The 22,807-nt window shown below is 38.8% G+C and overlaps 1 protein-coding gene across 2 annotated transcripts; it reads right to left on the reverse strand.

Moving 5' to 3' along the window:
• Window positions 1–1,027: 1,027 nt before the first annotated feature.
• Window positions 1,028–22,660, reverse strand: LOC109467946 (type I inositol 3,4-bisphosphate 4-phosphatase-like). Of its 2 annotated transcripts, XM_019766120.1 has the most exons (24): window positions 22,281–22,660; window positions 20,224–20,359; window positions 19,104–19,168; window positions 16,668–16,755; window positions 15,209–15,419; window positions 14,256–14,811; window positions 13,984–14,105; window positions 13,710–13,767; window positions 13,391–13,493; window positions 12,953–13,060; window positions 11,363–11,477; window positions 10,875–11,049; window positions 10,226–10,432; window positions 9,845–9,965; window positions 9,332–9,438; window positions 8,844–8,951; window positions 8,289–8,357; window positions 7,831–7,954; window positions 6,823–6,949; window positions 6,227–6,367; window positions 5,892–5,989; window positions 5,613–5,725; window positions 5,299–5,453; window positions 1,028–3,815 (listed from the first exon to the last, which is right to left on the reverse strand). In XM_019766120.1, exons 2-24 carry the CDS (start codon window positions 20,339–20,341, stop codon window positions 3,683–3,685), a joined length of 3,222 nt encoding a protein of 1,073 aa, XP_019621679.1. In that variant the 5' UTR covers window positions 20,342–20,359; window positions 22,281–22,660; the 3' UTR covers window positions 1,028–3,682. The 2 variants fall into 2 exon arrangements, with proteins under 2 accessions (XP_019621679.1, XP_019621680.1); XM_019766121.1 differs by lacking the exons at window positions 19,104–19,168; window positions 20,224–20,359 and having other exon boundaries at window positions 22,281–22,409.
• Window positions 22,661–22,807: the final 147 nt, after the last annotated feature.

A 22,807-nucleotide genomic window follows, 5' to 3' on the forward strand; every position in this document is an offset into this window, starting at 1 on the left:
AAAGTCTTGATAAATGCTTCTTTTATTTCTCATATGCATGTTGAAAGCTTAACAATTTCCCTGGACATACACAATGTACATGTACATGGTACCTGACCGAGGTTCTCCCTGATACAGACCATCATTTATCAGACCATGATATTGCACAATTACCAAATACACGAAGAAAACAATATCACACAATGATTGTGGTTAAACATACAAACCATATAATAACATTTAAACGTACAGTAACTGTACATTTATTCATTAGGAATCAACACTGAGAAAAACAACATGACCTCCATTAAACATTGCTACACATTGATATCCATATAAGTTGGATTGTACAAGGTGGGAATTGGCAACAATTGATACCAATTCAAAAAATAAATACATTGTAATTCATAGCTACCTAGACATACATAATTGTTCAGGAGTTAAGAGGCAATAACTTACATTTTGTATTACAACCATACCATCTTGAACTTAAAAAAAAAAGAACATGGAAAACAATTCTGTTTCAGACATTTTAAAAAAGCTTACTGGCATTGCTATTTATTTTCTCTGTGCAAACAATTACAGTAGACCAATCAGATTCAATATGATCTCAGATTACAATAAGGCCACACCAATTTAATTTGTTGGTTCTCGGATTCACCTCTTCGTTTTTTTCTGATTTGAAAAAAAAAAAAAATTTGATTCTGGTCCTGAATCAACTGAAAAATGCTCATGTTTTGCCCCCCAACAGTTGAGGAAAGTCCTTTTCTTCCTAGTCATTACAGTTTTCCCATCTATCATTGCAGTGGTTTGATTAAAAGTTCAAAATTCAATGTTTAAATTTTAACCCAGCCTTTTGTGTTGACTTCATGGCTCATTTTGTAGCATTTAAGCCTATAATAGGATGTCTAGACCTGTTTTTATTTTTATTTTTTTTCGCCCTGTCGCTTCATATTTTTTCTGAAAAAATCCGAGAACCAACAAATTAAATTGGTGTGGCCTAAAAGGTCAGCAATAAGAGCTGTTTCTGACAAAACAGATGTATCTAAATCAGCTCCATACTGCTCAACCTTCTTCCTGTTGAGCCATGGCCTTTTGGTGTATTGGATACAGGGTTAGGCAGCAGGAAGAAGGTTTAATTTCTCACCCATCCTCTATCATTCTGCCCTTTGCTTTCCATATTTTCAATCATAGGTCGCATACTCTTTCTCTCACCCTTCTCGGTTCTTTTGTTTTCACTCAAACCTAACGAGCTTTGCTGCATTTCTTAGGTTACAACACAAAATTTCTCAGCTCCAGAAACTGTTCAGATTCCCCTTTGAATCAACATGTATGTAATGTACAGTCAACAGGATGGTTCCGATTACTTGTATACATGCAATCAAAATTAGTACAAATTTGCTTGGCTAGCATCAAGATTTCATGTACATGTGTAATGCTCACATGACTAATGACAAACGATGGAAGCAAATCATGGCATTTTTTGTACATGTGCCAGTGATATAAAAGTTACATGGTCCCAACAGTACACAACATGTTGTTCTGCTACAACTATAGGAATACTGTTTTCCACTGATAAAGATAGAGACCTATCAGCTCACTATTGTGTCTATCATGGCTGTCATTGCTATTACGTGTATTAGCAACTGTGCACCCAGTAAACTTCACATTGTCAACAACAAGCCCTTGCACACAACTTTCCCAAATTAGATTAGTAAGAAGTAACAGTTCATCTATTGTTAAAAGCAATTATAATGGTGTATTTGGAGACCACAAAACAGTAGCATGTGTACCAAAAATAAAAACCCTTTAAAAAATATCAACAAAATTTGTGCTAAAAAAGATTGATAACTAGCTATAGACATTGCCAGGTAAAAAAAATAATAAATTCAAAAACTCCAAATTAGACAATTCATACAAGAATTTTTTTCTCTCGCATAGTATATCAAGTGATAGCTTAAGTTTTTTTCTTGACTCCTAGTCTTATATGTATATGCTCTACCTGATAAACTCACCATGGCTACACAAAGGAATGCAAGTAGTACCAGAGGAGGGACCGAACACACGTGTGTAAGGCGTCCCGGGGATGCTCTAGTGCCATCGCCATGGAAACAACACTGTGAACGGAGAAGGACACAGCCTCACCAACACAGACACAACCAACAGCTCGCTTTCAACTCACAACATGGCAATTTCCACAGTTTACATATTACTTTTAATTAACATTTAAGCTCTTCATTTTGTGCAATCTAAAATGTTTATTAAAAATGAACAGGACCCTGTTTGGAACTAGGACCGAAGGAAGATTTTTCTGATAATAATTTTTAAAACAACAGTGCTTAGAATATTTTATTCTAAACTCTAGTTGAACTGGGTTTCTTCCCCATTTTCAGAACCAAGCCAAAGAGAAGTTTGTTACTTAAAAACTGTGATTGAACAAACCACTCTTAATCTAAGCAGGGTTCAAACATGCAATAGAAAATGCAATGCCACAGTTACATGCAGTAATTTTAACAATATTGCCCCAAACCTTGATTTCCACTAGGTTATACACACTGTACACAGTTTTACATCACATACATGTATACACAGGCATTTATGTGTATATAAGTCTATACATGTATCTTATTCTATAGTTATTAACTACACATTTATTGGCATTTATCAACTTTGATATTGAGGTTTTACATTGCTACTAAATTTCTTAAGTACTGTGTCTATCCATGCTTGCTATACACACCTATCTATGATTGTTATTTTGTACATTATCATCTGGTGAATGTATTGGTGAATTGCACTCACGATGTTACATTATACCAAGGAGCTAAAAATTGCGATCTTCAAGCTCCTGGATTATACAGATGTCATGAGAGTTAGTCTATGTGTGCCATACTTATAATGATGGTCTACATTGTCAGACTCTACAACATTGCCACATGATGAAGCACAATGTATGATCCTATATCAGTGATCATGAATAAGCACATGAGAAGTATTGGCCATACATTTTCTCTGGATAGTCCTTGAGTGTTAAAACTGTCAACTATATGGGTTACATTTTCAACAGTCCAACCTGCAAGATACGCATGTTAAACCAAGGAGCTTAAGAATCACGTGATTTTTAAGCTCCTTGGTTCAATGTACAAATGGGCTACATGTATAAAGTAATGCATGGGTTTATACCTTTGATAATCTTAATCTATATGTAAGATACCTCTTCTCTGGCCTGGTTGGCCAAGAACTGCTTTTGTTTTATACCAGTCCTACAGATCCTGAATAAATCCTTCTGTTTAGTAATTTTTTTGGAGCAAATGGCCCCATGGCTAATGGTTACACTATGGATTTCTACTATCTGTTTTTATATGATTATTAGTTGTCCAACCTGGGACACTGATGCCCAACAGTACACAGAACACTTAAACTTTAAAATTTGTTACAGACATGTGAATTATTGTTAACAAATGTTAGCCAGAGGATGAAGTGATGTTACCTTGTACAATGTACAAATGTAATCTACATCATTAGCTAATAATGTGTTACTGCGTGATCACATCATCACATGAGTGGACTTAAAAATGCATGTAGTGAAGGGTTCATATAATGCATCTTTTTAATGTCTTTCAGGCCTACTGTATTTTGTGCTAGCTAGAGTAGGTAATTCCTTCCACTCCATGGCATCCCTCCCCACTGTGCCCTTCGTGCACTACGTGGCAACATTTCCATAGGTGCCCTCAGGGGGGCGGTAATTCTTGGGGAAGGCCATAAGCTGTAAGGAGTGGAAAGCGTACTTGCGGGATCCGATGTTCTTCATCGTGTTCTCACGACGACAGCCTTCACTGTAACGAGGAGCAGGAGAACGATAAGTAACTTCGGCAGGAGTGTGAGGGTCGGCCACACGCGCCGCGCCACCATCACGCAGTGGCGGCAATTAACGGGGCGCAGGCACCTGTTTGGAGGCGTATTCTTGCGGATAATGGCCCAGGACAGACCGGAACTGAAGACAGATGGAGAAGGGCAGGACAAGAAATCAGCACCTTTGCAACTGAACTAGCATGCTGCTGCTTGGTAAATCAGCGCAGTTTACCACAAAACCAAACAGATTTCCAGCAAACTTTGTCAAGAAAAACACACTCAGAAAAAGATACGGAATGGTAAGGCAAACAGTTGTTTCAGTCAGCCACTAAGTCATAACTAAAGCTGCCATGCTGTCAACTTTGAGCTCAAGTGACGTTTGTGACTATTCTTTTTAAAAAGTTCTGTTTTACAGTAGACAAGTCATGCAAAAGGGTTTTAGTTTTTAAAACTTGAATGGAGTAGAATTATAGAGCCTTTATTTTTGTCGATAGAGCATGATCCTTCCGGATGTTTCTTCAGTCCCAACTTCAGTTGCAATGGCTCTGATCACGGCACAACACACGGGAGGGTGGGGGGCGGGGGCACACAAGTTATGGCTGTAGGGTGTTAACACACAGGTGCTACATGGTAATCTGGTGACAGCATCAATATTTCACACCAAAACCTGGGAAACAAGAAGGGGGCACACAGCCAGCTTAGTAACCAACCACAGCTACTCTAAGTAAGGAATGCCTACAAAAATAGAACAAATTTTGCACCAATAATACATGCAGTAACATATATGTTCAAACTTGACAAAAAAATCTAAATCATGATCTTATATCATAATACATTAAATGTAAAGAGTGGATAATCATCATTTAAATGTAAGTGCATGCATAACTTTTCAGTGACACATAACTGTGCCATGTCTATGACATAATATTTACATGAGAATTAGAAATGATATCAAGTCAAGGTTAAATACAGGATGCACATTAAAATGTTGATAATCATGCAAACAATGTAATATGTTAACACTATGAAACAATGCTGGAATGGGTTGTGAGAGTAAAGGTAAGATAAATCTAATATGATGTACATTTGTAAGCATGACTGGAAGATGAGATGAGAGGGAAGCAAGCAGCATCAAAGAAACCTAAAAATCTACACTGCTTACTCTATGTAGTAGTAACATGTTAGATCCATGCAAACTTCATGAAACAGGAGAAAGTGTCATGTAGCTGTTGAACATGCTTCCTGTCAAGGAAGACTCTTTGTATTCTATCAAATCTAACAGGAGTCACAGAGATCCTAGCTTCCTCCTAAATTAATTATAGCTCTCTTGGTATTACCACAAAGTCAGCTAAGTTATAAAATTATGTTTAATATTAGCATTATCAATAAGTACCAATGTCTAAACAGCAGAGTATAGTGTATAGCTCCATCATGCATGTTGGAGAACTGAAAGCCTTACACACTTACCTTCGCATACAGTCCAGTGCGTTGTTGAATATCTGTGGCGCCATCATGTGCTCTAGCTGCAGGACTGTGCACTGCTCCAGGGTGACAGACATGGCGGTCCTGTCCTTCGCACTCTTACAACCCGTGACTCGCACACCATTCAGACGTCTGCAGATCTGTGGGCAGCGGAACAGTTTATTCAGTGGTAGAAAATTTTTTTCAGTCTTCTGCTGCTTCTTCGGAATCTTTATTATTCCAGAATGTCAAAATTTTGTTATGCAACTTGGAATAAAGTAAGGAAAGAAACAGGGAGGAGGAAAGTGAAGTTTGCTGACCTCAGCGCTCTGTTGAAGGATCTCCACATTTTTGCTCTTGCGGATGTGCACGTTGTTCTGTAAGAACTGGAGCAGACCGGCCAGTCTGGTCTGGTGCGGCTGGTCAACATCAGCTGTAGTAAGGGAACATCAGAATGGACTTACATCTATTCAAACAAAGGACCCACTTAAAACTGGGTACATGCACTACCTGAGCATCTAGACACAAATCAAGTTGTTTTTTTTGTTAAGGGCTATAAGAGCAAGATTCTGATGATAAGCAAGAGAAATCTTACTAACCTGGTGCTGGCATCATCTCCATGTACTGCTCATAGTAGGAGTTCAACCGACTGAAGTTTTCAATGTTCACGATCTCTTGTAGAGATGTGTTCCCAAATCTACAGGAGAGCAATGTCACAAATCAGCTTAAAGTAATCAGTGAAAATAACTACATCTCTAATGGCAAAATAGAACAACAGTGGCAACAGCAACACTAAAACATGGAAACTTCAAAATTATGGCATGATTAACGTTTCGTAATTGTATAGCAATTTTGCGGTGTAGATTAGCTACATAATTCAGTCTGCCACATCCTTTTGACTTTGATTTTGACTAATGAATTATTTGAGCAGTACTTCTCAGCCAGTGTGGCCTTCTCGTTGATGCCGACAGTGAAGAGGACAGGCTGTATTCTCAGCAGCATCCCACTTCTGATCTCCGCAGGCAGCAGGCCGTACAAGCCAGGGGGCAGCGGGATGCGCACGTTAATCCCTGTCCTGTGGGAGGGGGGCAGGAAACAGTCAAGACATATTGAGCTATTCAAAATCTTGTATTTTCCTACAACTATTGTAGAGTGGAATTTGCTAACACCAAGTACAGTTGGGGCATTATCATTTGTATATATAATAGCTTTAAACAACGCCTGCGCTTTTCTAGGTGTGCAGAAGTTGGGTGTAACAGGTGGTTTGGTATAAGATAGCTAGCTGCCACCACACTATGAGCCTTGTGTGTTATACCGAAGCGCCGGACCCTGGCTATACATGCAGCTACAGATAGTTTTAAGCAGAGTTTGTATAGATGTAGTACATAGTAAACACATTCTGAAGGATTGTAGCTCACAGCTTTTATTTGGATAATGTATATCATGGTCAGTCCAAAGAATAAATATACACAACACCCTGAAAAATATACACAACACCCTGACAGTAGAAAAGATGAGTTTTCCTCTGACCTTGTGCCTGTGAGAACTGGTAGGAGATCGTGAGTGGAAGTTGACGAGGCGGGAACGATCTTGAACGTGACGTTGCGAAGGTCGTTAATCCCAACAACCATGTCCTCCAGCATTCCTAACTCATCGGCTGAGGACAGGAAAAACAGGATTTCTCTAAATATACTGATTAAAAATACTGACTTCTTATCATCTGCTAAGGACAACAAAACCTTCTCTACACCTACTAGTAGCTCTCTAATGCCATCTAGCAGTTATTGAGAGAACTGCACAATGTCATGCATAACAACAACATCAGTACAGGTGACCATATCCTTCAAGGTCTCATTCATGAGTTTTTTCCATACATTAGAAACCATGCATTAATGAGTGACTTACGAGACCGTGTTCCCTATGATCCTACATTAAATCAATTGATATCTTTCATGCTATGTTAAGCACACTTACTCTACGTCTCATAAAAAAATTGCCAACGACTTCTATACACACAAACCCCTTTTATGGGAATTACAAACTGCAACTAGCGGCTGCCCGAAGAGGCCCTCCCGCGCTGCAAACCTACGACCGCACAACTCACAACACTGGACTGTGCACGTCCGACCTAGCGCACGGCTGCCGACAATTATGTCCTAATCAGTTACAAACAAGCTTTCACCGCTTTGACGTTTTACATCAGTTGGGATGGCTAAAGGGAAAATTCTCACCAATAAAAACACTCGTTCATACAGCCGTTTAGTTTTTGACTTGGTACTCTTTTAGGGGGTACACTCGGAGTAATACATGAATGAGACCTCAAGAATCATGTCAACAGTCTAGTGAATAGTGAAACTCATAACTAGTATGCCTTTGACTTAAGACGGTATTATCTCAAAATTTCAGTTGCTAAAGTTCAATGCATTATCTGTAGTTAAATGTGCAGTGTAAGTAAATATACATGTAACACTTGCGAAGTGATGTAGTATTTTTCTACAAATTTGAGTACAAGACCGTTCTGTGTTGTACTCTACTAACCATGAGGTGACAGCAGGCTTTCATAGTGCACCAGCAGACCGACCAGGTACAGCTGACGCAAGAAGTTCTCATCATTCAGAGACGTTCGCAGTTTGGTGATGAAGCCAGCCACAACCGCTGACAACTGAGAGTTGGAGAATAAAGCTGTTATTTTTACCATACAAGTGTTACAGGCTGTTTTTTTCTGTCCAGCTTTAACTATCCCTGACACTGAGATTGTTTGTAACAAAACAATCAACAAAGTGAATAAAGAATATTCACTCACTTGATGCTAGTTTTTATACAGTCACATTAATCAAAAGAATTCTCATCAGTGAGATTTTGTGATAAATGCTTTACTGGTACTGCCATTTGCATCTTTGTCTTTATACTGTCTATTAAAAACATAATAATTTGTACAATTATATAACAACTGACAGAAAAGGCAAAAACCCAAACTGTAAAAATGGACAACTCACTGCTTGTGAGAAGACAATGTCTCGTCGGTTCTGCAGTTCTTGGAGCTTGGAGGACACACAGCTGGTCTCCTAAATAACCAGGAAACAAGCAACACATGTTTCACTCATGATGGTCAGAGTTTATCAGGAAGAAAACCATACCCCTGCAGTAACTTCTGAATTAGAGAATCTTGTATTCTTGGAAACTCAGAGGCTTTGTTTGGCAGTGTCTTTGAAAATCAGATCATTCATGATAATTGTTTCATCACTAATTATTAATTCATAAACTGTTTGATTGAATGATTAGGATAAGTCCATTTAGCAAGCCTAAACCACCACCAGTGTGCACCACTCAAAATATTCCAAACTTGGGCTATTCCACTTAATAAGTTACAAGAGGGAGGTTAAGGAAATGAAAAAAAAAACAAGGGTTAGTGGGGTGAGGAAAATGGTACAATCAAGTGGAAAATATGCAAACTAAAATCATATAAATCATAGTGGAAGGGAGCTGGGATGGAATGGTATACGTATGACCCTCCAAAAACTTTTATAAGTGGAATAGCCCATCTATCTTGCCATTTCTGAAGTGGCTTCATCAGATTCAGAAGTTTCGGACTGGTCCATTTTGTAAACGGTGAGTCTTTTCTTCTTTGGGGTCTCAAGCCAGCAATCAAGATTTGTATCCTGAAACGTAAAACTTCCTTGTAACAATAGTCACCTTAGAACTGATCTTAAGGATCACTAAAAAGTGTGACCTTTGTCTGTTAAAAGTTATCATATGTTAGACACAGAGTAAGATAATTGTTCTTTTCTGACAGACACTTCAATGAACAAAGCTTTGTTAAAAGGACAAAACAAAGTAAAAGACGACTGGTAAGTAAGGTAGCACAGTAAATGTCTATCATTTTCTACTAATCAACAGATCACGTTATTCCTACATGATTGTTTCTTGTTTCTTCTTATTAACTCACTTGTGTCAAATTTTATGGGTTCCCTTGCATATAGAAGAAGCATACTATTAGGAGAGTATAACAGTTTCAGTTTCATCAGCATGTGCATTGTACCTGCAGCAGCAGAAAGGTGAGACTCTGCTGTACTTTCTCTGTCAGCAGGGTGACACACTGGGTCAGTGTCTGCTGGAGGGGGTACAGGGCTTCACTCCATTCTGACGCTGGATTGAAGAAAAATAATTAAACAATCAGCTGGACATAGACTCTTATATGTTACATGTAGCTTCCCTATGACAGTTGTAGCTGATCAAATAATCATACAAAACACAATGTACCAGTACACTCTAACAGACTTTGATTAAACCTTGATTTTGAAATGCACAATAAACAGCACCAAGAGATTGCTACAGCCTTGAAGAAGTAATACAAAGTACATGTAGGTAACTATGAGATGTGGGAGCTCTCCGGCTCATAATCTTTTAAACAGTGAGAAAAAAAATTTGATGAATATAGTAATATACATGCCCATCTTTAATATAATTAATATGTAAGTATTATACACACTGTAAAATGATTTTGTCATAATGTATCTATGACTTTCAGACTACCAGTACTTCATGTACTGACTTTTTCTGCCTTTTTTTGGTGTCCTGTTGATCAGGTTAGCAGGAGGCTCCTGTTGAGTCATCTGGTCCACTTTCTTGATGATACAGTCCAAACTCTTGTCCACATTCATCAGGGTATCCTCCTGTAGAAATATGACATGAGTCTGAATAAACAAACAATTGAGACCCATAACAAGAAGCTATCATTACATTTTATCCGATAACTTTTTCCCAGTGTTAACGTCACACATCAGAGAAGCCATGTGACAAGTCTCACTGGGTCAGCCTACTGAGGAAAAGCGAGGTGAGAACATTTCCCTTTTGTGTTGGAACAAAACTTTTACCTTTAAGCATGAAGCTACTTTATTTGTTCATAGGATCTTAATAGCTTTCATGACCCTACCCAGGATGACTGTGATGATTTAGGTTTGAAACTGTCCCCTTCCCAAGTCCACTTGGCTGTGGGGTCATCCTCAGTTCCGGTGGTCAGTGTGACTGAGTCACCCTCATCGTTAGGCGTGGTGGCGATGTAGTCCGGGCGCGCAGCCTTCAGGGAGTGGATGGCGTAGTCTAGTAACCTGTCCTCACAGACTGTCACCAGCTGTCGGGTCTGTTCACAGGTAAAAAGACAAAAATGGTTCAATTTCAGTTGTTCTAAAGGGTAACACTGCAACACATTGAAAAGGGGATGATCATTCTGTGGAATTTTGTTGCAGGTTATTTTCAGGACTTCCAGGTGATGAGATACACAAGGAAATTGTTACTGAAGCAACTGCATAGATTTTGAAAACTGTCAGATGCAGCTTTCAAGCAGCATCCAATACTTTTCATCAGTGACTTGTTGCTAATGATGAACAAAATCATGGCCTTTCTGTTACCTTGACACACACCTATTAGAGTGTCCGATATGATAAAGATAAGAAACAGCTCATATCATGCCAGGAGGTGAGCATGGGTTTTTTTAGATGACCGGGTTTTTTTAGATGACCGGACCTGGGCAAAATAAGCTACACTGTACTCTATCATACTCATAGTAGTCATGTACACTGCACCTTGTCCGTCAGACTGTCCAGGGCCCTTCTCATGTCTCCCGGTGCCAGGTCCTTAGCTGATCTCATCAGGCTCTCACTGTAGTACATGATCTGTGTCTTCAGGGCCTGGATACTGGACAGCAGGTCTCGAGCCTTGGCCGAGTGGCTCTGGCCGGGACTGGACCCTGACCCTGACCTGAAAAACAACAAAATGGGACCACATATTGACTCATCCAATCAGTACATTAAACTAAGAAATACTCAGCTTTAAGAGGTCAAGGACAAGTAAAAAAATCACAAGCTCCATGGCAATGACTTGATGCCAACTGAAGTAGTATGTATTATACATTGTAGTAGCTCTAATACAAAATGCAAACTGTAATAATACTGAGACACCTGAAACAACATTTTATACAGTACTAAATATACAAGATAGCCAATTAATCTAGTCTGTATATAGACATAACCCAACAATACAAAGTATATACAAAATGTACAGTACTACGTACCCTTTAGGACTGTACACGTCCTCATGTGAAGCCAGTAGTTTCTTGAGTCCGCCCTGTTTGAAGCCCTGTGTGTGGGCTGCCATGGCCCCTACTGTCACTATGTCATACACATTATCTGGAACAACACAACAACACAGCACTCCATTCACTGGGCAAAGTCATGTGCTGTTCAAGTGTAACCAAAATGCAATTTTAGCTTTTGTATACATGAAAAGGTGTTGGTATTCCTTTCATTCTGATGATGTGACTCAACTGAAAGACAACAACAACTGACAAAAGATGATTGGGTAAACTATTGCTAATACATTTGCCAAACGTTTAGTTAAGTTTAGCCACACATCAAATTTGCGTCATTTATTAGTAAGAGAGAGGAAAATAGCTTATGAAACACTCTTTGCGAGGTGTTACCATTATTAACAACAAACATGGTTAAATCAGCACCAAGGACAGACACATGGTACAGATGAGGGACTAGTGAGATGGGATATTATCCATGTAGACAGCTAGCCTGCTGTCACCTAATCATAGTTTTGATCATAGTATGGATGAATAACAGTAGGCAGGAGATCAAGTCAAGATCACGAGCACCTCAGACCTCATACACTGGGCTTCAAATGAAAGCTCAGAATGACCATTTCTGGCAACTGCACACAAACCAATTTTCATTCAGTAAAACCTATGGCTATTCATGTTTGACGATTCAGCTTGATTAATCAGTTTTATTTGTTGAGATGTATGAAGGTTGCAAAAGATTTTTATCAACATGTCATCTGTATGATTATAAGCTAGCTGATATCATGCAATGTACATGCATTACTGCTACTAACAACATAATGTACAGTACTACAGAGTGAAAAGACTTGTGAATATAAGGCAACATTTAGCCATTCTACATGTACTGTAAGTCAAGGCCAATATAACAAAAGACACGGTGACAACACCAGTGAACCTTTAATGAACTAACTGTCTTTAACTTTTTATATATGAAAACAGATACTGACAATGACAACCACACGTGCAAAGACTGCAAGAATCAATGTAATGATAACATGCATTAAGTCCAGTATTGTCCATCAGCATGCAAATCTACACCCTGCATGGTAGATGAGACATTTGACACTTACGGGGCAAAGAAAATCAGAGATGATTGGAGCTTTTTAAGCTACATTTGCTGCACTAATTGCTTTCTTTTCCTTTACACACTTCCTTCTACGACATACACTCTACAAACTAACACAGACACAGCCCATCAAGCTTTGGAGACTCACGTATGTCCGTGCTTTCCCCTGTATTATGGGGCAGTGTGGCAGACGCTACAGGCAAGGAGAGAGAAAGAGAGAGAACACAGCATTCTTCAGCGATGTCTTCCACACACCGAGACAAGCACGTGCTAACCTCTACCACCACACAGAATGCCACACACTGTCCAAATACACACTGGGTAAATTGTGGACCCATCAGTTAGTCATGTCAGCTAAGCTAAATAAGATGTTATGGGATGTAGTTTAAAGGCATACGACATGAAAGATGGTAAGAATGACAGTGCACACGTATGGGTTAATATAAAGTTGTAATGTTACAGGTACAAACCTATCTCTTCCTCTAACAGCTGAACCCTCATCCTCTGCAGGTGAAGGTTTAGTGGCACAAACTCAAACCGCTTGTCCTCCTTCAGGCAGCTGGCTTTGAAAGCAGGGCCTGGGGGTTGATTTGAACCCAAAATTCATCAAGCTCTCAAACAAAGGAATTCAATGGATATTGAATCATACATGTATGTTGACTAATATAGCATCAATATTGTCCTTAGGATTTATGCTATGTAGACTGTCTCTGAAACCCTTACAGGGTTCCCTTTCAAACTCTGAGAAAGTGTTACTCACTCACTTTTCTGTATGTATAGCATTTCTGTATTTTAATATTTTAACTCTGATGGGAGGGGCAATGGGGAATTGGTCTCTAGGTTTAACACAATAACATCTTATTTCCACACAAGAAAAAGTAAAGCTCAGCTCATGTTTGCAGCCTTACCCCTGTATGTCTGCAGGCCATGCAGGGCCTCCGTGTACTCATGTACCAGGTGGAGATGGTGGTCCAGTAGACTCTTCCTCACCTGCTCCCAGTGGGGCGTCAGCTGGATACACACAGGGTAATGTCAAATATCACACCATATGTACAATGTAACATCTACATGTAACAATAATAACAATACACATTCAATCATGTTTTAAAAATCGGGCAAAGGTACAAGATTATTACTACAAAATGTATCATTATCATCATACAATAAATTGGATAGTGAGTAACATGAAGATGAAAGACCAATTATTGATGTCTCAATTAACCTTACCTTCCCCAAGTCTTCAAGTTCAACAACTTGCTGTTTCTCTTCATCAATCAGTATTTTGCTGTCAAAATATTACAATAAAAGCTATAATTGCAATTAAGTCACAATTGATTCTAGGAAACAATTACATTTATGATACATAAGGTATTCTACAAACAACATTTTTACGGAGTTGTCTTTCCCTTTTATATTGAGGGCATGGTAGGGATTTTCTTAGTATTTTAAAAGTTACCATCAAGTACTATCATATGATATCTTAACTGAAAAGCTGACTTACAGAAGTTGGATGGGAATGTGAAAAGAAAGCTTGGTCTCAGCCATAAACTCCTGAACACTTAACGTTGATCCTGATGTGGTGGGGAAGCGATAGGTCTTGGTGGTGGTACTCTCATACAGGGCCTGGTGGAACACAAGGGACACCAGTTTACATGATATTGTATATCTTTTCTACATAATACACCATACAAGAATTAGCATACAAAAGCAAAACAGTAATGGAGAAGTACTTCTTGTGCTATCCATACAAAAGGAGTCATGATCAATCTATACCTTCAGCACTACATCTCTACTGAGAGAACAGTACTTGGCATTGGAGGATACTGGCTCAAACAACGACTCGTCCACTGCCAGCACTCTCTTGTTGGATGGTGAGGGTGAGCGTGAAATGGGCAGGGGTGTTTTCTCAGACAGTTCCCAGGACAGGATCGTGATGTAGCCAACCGTGTTCCCCTCCGAGGATTTCAGCGGCAAATGCAGGCGGTGGTCGTCGGCGTGCAAAATGTCTTTCACAGGGAACATGGCGCTGCCTATCTCGTACATGGTGGACGTGGCCCGGTCCTTGACGTCCCAGACGGAGAGTTTGACCCGTGTATTGACCGTGAGGCGGGACCCGGCGGTGAAGACGACCGTGGTCATGAAGAGTGGCGTGCTGGTCGCCTCGATGATCTCCGTCTGCGAGTGTTTGGTCCAGAACCCTCCTGGAGGTGTGACGTAGCTGACCTGGACGTAACTGTTGGGTCGTCGGTCGTCACGTGGTGTGATCAGCTCACTGCACGCTAACGACAACTCCAGTATAGGCTCATCTGGGTGCAGATGGATTCCTAATCTGGATATTCAAACAAAAGAAAGATAAACAATTCAGGAGAGTACAACAGTCAACAAGATTCATGCACATAGGAAACAAAGTGACTGCTCATGTTAATGTGATATTCCCTTTATCAGAAAATAAGGAAAGTGCAGATTTTGTACTCATGTGTTAAACTTTCTAGCTATTCAGAGATTAATTCAAATTGACTTAAATCAAGTGGGATATCCTTTTAACGTCATTGCTAATAACAAACACACACAAATAAATCATGAGACTAATCTGCATCCAGCAATGCTTGATATTATCATGTCCTCATCATTCATCAGTATTAAGCTGTCACTAATAAAACAATTTTATTCCTATGTTTATGATTCTAAGCACAAGGTTATCCGTAGCAGGGTAGTTGTTACAGTACCTTTCTGCCGGCTCATTCACGTTGAGCAGGCCGGGGGGTTCCGGCCCGGGGACAGGGTCCTGCCCCGTCTTGGCCATGATGGTCCCTCTCAGGGACTCGAAGCGGCCCCTCAGGGCCTCGATGCTGGAGTTCTGCAGGGCTGCGAGCCACGTGTCCCGGTCCTCCTGGGAATGGGTGGTCAGGTACTGCACCTGCGGGTCCAACTCAAACTCTGCAACAGGGGAAATGAACATTTACTGTTTTTCTATCACAGTATAATCTTACAATATTGCATCTTTTGCTTGATCATAAATTCTAGAAATGGCACAAATCACATACAGAAGAGTAAAAAGGAAGCATTATCATGCAAATGCAGATACAATAGCTGCAATGTTCCTTATCAAATCATATTATATTATGTATAGGATGACACAAGTCAGAGGAACAAGACTGAATGTGCAATAAGTACAATTGTACAATAGGTAGATACCAATAATGTATTCAGTGTAATGCCTAGCCTCACAGCCAATAAAGCTGCATCTAAACCACAAAATCAACGTATGGTGCTCTGTTCCAACTAAAAATGTGTACAATGTGTACTAGCAGACTGGCACGTAGACGAACCACCGTTGAATTTCCAAGTGCACTAAATCCCCTCAGAATGCTGAACCTGTGCCCTATATATAAGTACATGCAGCTCACATTTCAACAGGACAAGCCTGTTTCATCATGGATGAGCATGGATATCCACCCACCAACAAAAAGAATTTCGAAACAGTTGGAGTGTCCATCAGGAATTTATAATCACTGTAATATTGCAGTAACCATGACTCATATGCTGCTACCAGTAGGAATATAATGAATATATAGGCCTCCTTCCAGAATGTAGATGTCACTTGCTTAATATAAAAGTTAGTGCACATCAGGTTGAGTTATGCTCCTGATGGAATTGACAGGGGTTGGATCTAGGGTAATGTCTGAAGGGCCCATAAATCTGGGTAACATTAAAGTGCTTTTTTACGTCCTTATGCCTGAGGCATGTGAGGTGGTCATATATAGACTGAGGCTTAGGGTTGTTTATTACTTACAACATAGTACTGTGACTGTGAACTGGCTTACAGCAGGGAATCTACTACATGTAGCATCAATTATTATATGATTAGTTGATAACTGATTTGGATATTAGTATTTTTGCCCTGGATAAAAGAAGCTTTTCAGGAGTAAATGATACATTATCTAATGCAATATACATGCAAATGTTAAAAGTATGTTGACCCTTTTGTTATAATCCACAACAGAAACTACAGGAAGATATCACAGACTACAATGTATAATGGTGGCTGTAGAGAATGGTGACTTGAACAGATTACACAATTATCATGTCTTTTAGATGAAAACTAGTAAGTCTTTTTAGTTTGATGTTAACATATATATGTTTCCCTTTAGAATATCTACAGCATGTTAAATATGTTGTACTCACGTATTTTGAAGGACAGCTCAGGGTTTGGGAAGGTGCTGCAGCTGACTGTACACCGCTCAAGGACAAACACACCGAGCGGACTCGAGAACTGGGGAGGGGGGGGAGAAAAAAATAACTTAGAGGAGATGATGTATTACTATTAAATAGCTGGTAATGTTACTACACTTAGCAAGAGCAAAGCAACAGAGGTTTCCTGTCCCTCAGATCGCGTAGTGTACAATGTACAACGTACACGTGTTGTTTAATCAAAATTCATCACTTGAATGCAGAATGTTAAGGTCTGTTCTGGTTGATCCCAAAGTGATGAATAAATAATGAGAGATAACCCAACACAAGAGCTGCACAGAACTAGTGGAGACCAGAATGGGTTTCAAGGACAGTTCAATGCTGCAGCTTACAAGATAAGTCATTCAATAACAGCGTGAACATGACAGAATAGGGGTTAACAATTCATTATTTTCTAGTACATACTCAGATGATACCATTTGTAAACACAAGCTATAATAAGGACACCAAGAAATACCTCTGATCCGCTATATATTGTATACTACACATGCATAGTAGCTTAGCAAAAGTGATGAAAATCAAAGAACACAATTAACAAACTTCACTACTTTTACCACTGATTTTTTGTAGTTTGATCTTTAAATCTGGAAAAACAAATTCAAATTGATAGATAGAAACTGTAATTCATTCCATTGGGGGAAAAAGAATCATTATGGATTACACCAAATAATCAATATCTTTTGTGTCACAGTGTCATGCATACGGTGGAAGACCTTTGTCCTGATGTTGCCTGTTAAATTTTCATCCTATTGTGACTGAATATTATGTGCAAGGCCTTAATCATACATATAGCTATCCTTACTATATAACCTACAGGTTTCTAGAAGATTTTATGACATTTTATGACATCGCTATTAAGAATGAACAAGTACAGAATGATATTCTACAGAATCTTCAAGTCTGTAGCACACATATATACTATACACTATAATAGTAATAGCTTTTTTTTTCTTGCACATTTACTTATTTGATTAATTTAAACAATGTCACTACACAAGGTGTTGAGTGGAAAAACAAGTGCAGAAAGGTCCAGGCAATGAGCTAGATTGGAATGTGCTATAAATCACAATAGTAGGTTAATCTGCCAGGCCTGCTGGTGCACCGGTGGTATAAACCAGTCTTGGTTTGGTGCCAAATGTCTCCCTGGTATACCTCTGACTGGTGATCAATATAGGTGTTCCGGGAAAAATGATGCAACAATCAATCAAAAGAGCTGAGGATAAAGGAATACGAGATGGTCTCCAAAAATGTGATGCATGCTGTACAGGTATTAAATTTTAGTGACTGTCATCATAATTGTTAAGCCACAGGCAGACAAAAACATTTTGGTAAAGAGGTTGCTGTAATGTGTAGTGTGTAGTCGTCACATTTGACCATACTGTATTCTTAATTATTACCAGCATACTTTCCAAAGACAGAAGAAATGAAGTATTATGTAGTTACTAGTCAGTGTTGATTAAAGTGCCCATTCCAGGGTTAATGCCATCCACAAAAGGGATTAAGCTAATACCTCTACTACAGTAACCGTGGTAACAGGATTTGGAGGGATAAGTGGATTAGGAAAGCCTGTGACATTGACTCAGACCAGCATGCCTAACTTAACACGTCCCAGGCACAAGTACACTCTGGTTCTTATGGTCACGGTACACGTACAATCTCACATCCCACTGCACTGCCTATATCTGCTTTAGATGCACATCACATCTGATAAAGCACCTCTACCTTCTAGTCATCCACAGGAGTCAATTCAGATTATATGAGAGGGATTACAATCTTGCTGTGCACAGCGTGTGTGAAAAATGTAGAATGAGCCTACAGTCAGCGAGATTGCCCTGAGAATGATCCTGAATGACGTCAGAAGCCTTGCACATTAATGTCACTGTCAGTTTTCTGCACTAATTTGTATTCACGTCACTTTCTCACAGGTAGACGAAAACAGTTCAAAATCTGGTCTTGAGATTTTGCTTTAAGTTGACAGAGGTAGATGAGATAAGGCTATTGGTGTTGTTGTAATGTTTTGGAGTTATATTACATCACCATACATAGCTATGTTCTGAATTGGAGAATTGATACTTACATGTAGAATCTTCTCAGACCACAGACAAAGGTGTGGTTAAGCAGAAATCTTTTTTTTTTGGAATGGGGAAATTCTATTCATCTCTCTTGTTACATTGTTCCGCATATGCACAAGGGTACAGGAACAACCACTGTTTTATTTGTATCCAAGCAAGAAAAGTATTTTCTACCTTTTCCCACATTAGGATTAGGCAGTGAAGAATGACAGGTACAATAATAGTCAATATCAGAAGAATATTAGCAGTGACATGACATTTGTGGGGTTACAGACAGTAGTCTCTTGTATATCCTCACCTTATCTTTGCTTTTCATGTAAAACAGCAAGTTGCCCTTCAGTCGACACCATCTTTCTACATTTACTAGTTTGAACAGAAAAAAAATGTGAACATGAGAAACTTATAATGAAAATGTATGAAACTTAAAAGTAAAATCTTAATGTATATGTACACACGTTTTGAAGCAACTCCCTTTGAAAATGATAAAAGCTTCTGAAACCCTCTTAGTCTTGGGAACATTTCCACTTCCAAGCGAAGGTTATGCATGTCAAACGTAGGAGTTACATAATTATCATGAATTTGACCTGTACATCATTCCATATTCCACCAGCCCACCCACACAAAAATGACTCAATCAGAAATACAGGCCCATTCTGAACTTCAATCATCATGCATTTTGCCATATGCATGTAGTACCTATCCATATGGGAATTGATAGCAGACATGATACAAATATCTATAAAATATTACTTCATTCGTATGCAGGTAGATATCCCACATATCATTCAGGGCTCAGTCACCAATACTCAGAGTCAGATATCTTTTATACATTACCTGCTAGTCCATGAACACAGTCATGTCATTAACTCATGATCATCTATCAAATTTCTCTACTTCTATGTGTTTTATGCTGCTGAAGATTATGATAAAAATGTTGATGTACATAAGATGATGATATCCAGAAATAGATAAACCTATAAAACTTATGGCCTAGCAATCTATCTTTGGACTTAATTGCAGTAAGCCATATGGACATCAAAGATAGAAAGGCTGCTGTAAAAACAAATGTTACAATTTAGTCATTGAGATGAGGGACTTATGCAGTGCCTCATCGATCAGCAACTATGAGGACACTACAGAAAAACAAATTTCTCTGTTTAAATTAAAAATGCTCAGGTATATACTAGTATGCATTTTCCACTGGAACACACTTGAGCCAATTTGCAACAAATCCAGCCAAGTTGAGCCAACCTCCTAGTCTTATGGCCCCTGGTCAGCTTTTGGGATCTAGCTTAATGTGTCTGGCCTTTTGTGGTCTGGGGTTAGGTAATCTTCTTACTTGCGTGCTGTTACTCAACTGTACTGAGCAAACACAGTGACACATATCAATCAATATACTGGTCTAGCATTAGCAATACCTGCTTTGTTTTTCCAGAAGTGCTCCCTTTCCCTGAATATCAGCAGCCCCTCTTTGTCGAAAAAGTAAGATGGTTTCTCCGATGCTATGAGCATTAACTCCCTGGCATTGTAGCGCATGCTGGCACCATGGCGATGCTAAGATAAAAACAACATGCAAAAGAATCCAAAATAAACGAAATCTAAGACACAAAGGAATGTAAACATGTCTATCATCCAGGCCATACTAAATGTTGCTAGTGCAAGCAATAAAATGAAGGTATTAAGCAATGAAATGAAGGTATTAAGCAATTAAATGAAAGCAAAAAGAAAATATTAGTATTTACGAATTGAAAATGTGATGTTTCCATCTCAACAACCAGTCCAATTCCAAAGTACTTACATCTCTTTTGAAAAAAGTGATTCATGCTTTAATTAGAACTGCAAATGCAAAGTGTTAATGAAGGCTGATTGATCATCATTTTACAACTGTGCCAAGCTGTCCTATTTGACGCAAACAGTGTTCAAGTAGGACAGCAGGGTGAGAAGTAAGTGGCAATAGCAGATGAGGTTACCGCATGTATTACATCAACCCAAGCTTAAGCCTGTGCCTTCCAAAGACCAACAACCATCACCTACTGTATATATGTTTGATGAAAGTACATTGTAGATTTACTGTAATGTCACTTAGAGTTAGACAGCTTTGTTATCATGCAGGAACTTGAGGGGTTCCAAATATTTTCAGCAATATGTGATTTTTTATTCTTTGTGTGTGTGTGTGCTCATAGCTTGCAAATTGCAAAATGGTGATTATAAATTTAATTTTTCCTGCATTCTCAAAATGTGGATATTGGATGGGTGTGACTATTTCAACAGTTCAATGACAGGTTGCTTCATACCTTCCTTTGAACATTATATAGCCAATTATGAATACCTGAATATACATATAAATTCTCTTTGTCTTCAAATCTTCAAAATCTTCAAAGGACAGTCCAATTAAGAGGATTGGTGAGAGCTATTAGCTAAAATTACATGTTCTTTTATTATTTCCTAAGCATTTCATACATGTAATTTGATCCTTTCATCATGATCACATTCATAATTGTTACCATGTCCAAAGTGAAATTTCGCATTTCCATATTAAAATCTACACAAATCTTAAGGCTTAACCATCAATCACTCAATGGTCCCAGCTGGTCTCTGTCATTAAATGGCATTTATATCTTTATCTTTAGCAGTGGCTAAGGAAATCTTGTTTCCGCCTGCAGATATTGGGATATTTTTGGTGTTGTCTACACTTTGTGAATTATAGTTAGATTGGAAAAGCTTATGTATAGCTTATGTTTAAAATTTTTTTCCACCGACACATTTTGATTTAGAATGGTGCAACTGCCTTTGAATTACATTGAATTACAACTTATCACGCCATATGGTAAAAAAAATGTTATGCATGAATCATATAACTGCTGTGTGTATCATGACCTTCTGAGCTAGGTCGCAAGGGACTCCAAACCTGTAAAGTAATTTCAGCTTATCAGCATCACCCAAATACACTGCACAGAGAACCACTTGTCCAAAAACCATTTATAAAAGATTTGACAGGTCGCTATTACCATATAAAAAATGCTCCCTCAGTGGTTTTCCAAAGGCTCACCAACAGTTTGTGATTCTATTAGCATGCCTACACAAGCGGAACAAATATCCCCCAAAGAAAAACAAATTAAATTTTTATGTCTAACCTAGACGACCTGGCCCTACACATTTCAAGGGTTGTTTAGTTACTGTAACAATACAAATTTACACTTCGTGTTAGAAATACATATGCCTGAGTCTTTGTTTTCTTAGTATAACTATAACCCTAATTGAGCATATCATAAAAAAATATATCATAGTGCTTGAATCACATGGATTTTACGCTACTTCCTTGTAAATTTATTTAAAAAAAAGGTTTCCTGTCACTATAATATAACCACTTCCGTGACTGTCTTTAATCTGCCCATCAGTATATATTACCATCCTCATTGACACGCCCACCTCTCAAACATTTACTATTTTAAGCCTCGCCCGAGAAAAAGCTCACCTTTTCTGGTAAATCCAAATCCAGGCCACAATTTTTGAGCTGCCGGTTGTCTTGTCGAGCCGCCGCTGATCTTGTGACGCCCGATGACGTGAACTGACGTTCGGAGGAAGAGCGATTGATCAGGCGACCTCAAACCATCCCACGGGACCTCGCCGTAATATATGCGTCATTTCGTGCATAAATAAGCCGCGTTTTCCTCAGGAAACACGTAGCAGGGTTCAATTAACAAAAACCGCGTCATAAAATCCCAATAAAATAGGAGTAAAGCGTTAGAAACGTAAAATCCAGGTGGAAAGCAACAAAATGAATCCTTTCCGCAAAATAAAATTTCCCGAACCGGAAGTGTCTTGTATTTCTGGTGCATCATGGGCAACCTCTGGACCCATACATTCATCTTTAGGTGAATTTTATTCTTCACTATAATTTCTCTACCTTCTCTAACAGGCATTTTACTTATTAAAATTTCATTCATATCAATTGTAATGTGTTTAATTGCACTATGTTCTACATTATATTATATTATGCTT

This window comes from Branchiostoma belcheri, unplaced genomic scaffold (genome assembly GCF_001625305.1).
Source record: "Branchiostoma belcheri isolate BF01 breed outbred unplaced genomic scaffold, Haploidv18h27 scaffold19, whole genome shotgun sequence".
NCBI classification, from domain to species: Eukaryota; Metazoa; Chordata; class Leptocardii; order Amphioxiformes; family Branchiostomatidae; genus Branchiostoma; species Branchiostoma belcheri.

Bases quoted from the DNA above. Each gene is read 5' to 3' on its own strand.
- LOC109467946 (XM_019766120.1), bottom strand. From the start codon at position 20,341: ATGCGCTACAATGCCAGGGAGTTAATGCTCATAGCATCGGAGAAACCA. The intron at 13,061-13,390 runs GTAAGGCTGCAA...ATCAACCCCCAG, and splicing joins TGGCCTGCAGACATACAGGG to GCCCTGCTTTCAAAGCCAGC. The intron at 5,990-6,226 runs GTACTGCTCAAA...GCTCTCCTGTAG, and splicing joins AAGGCCACACTGGCTGAGAA to ATTTGGGAACACATCTCTAC.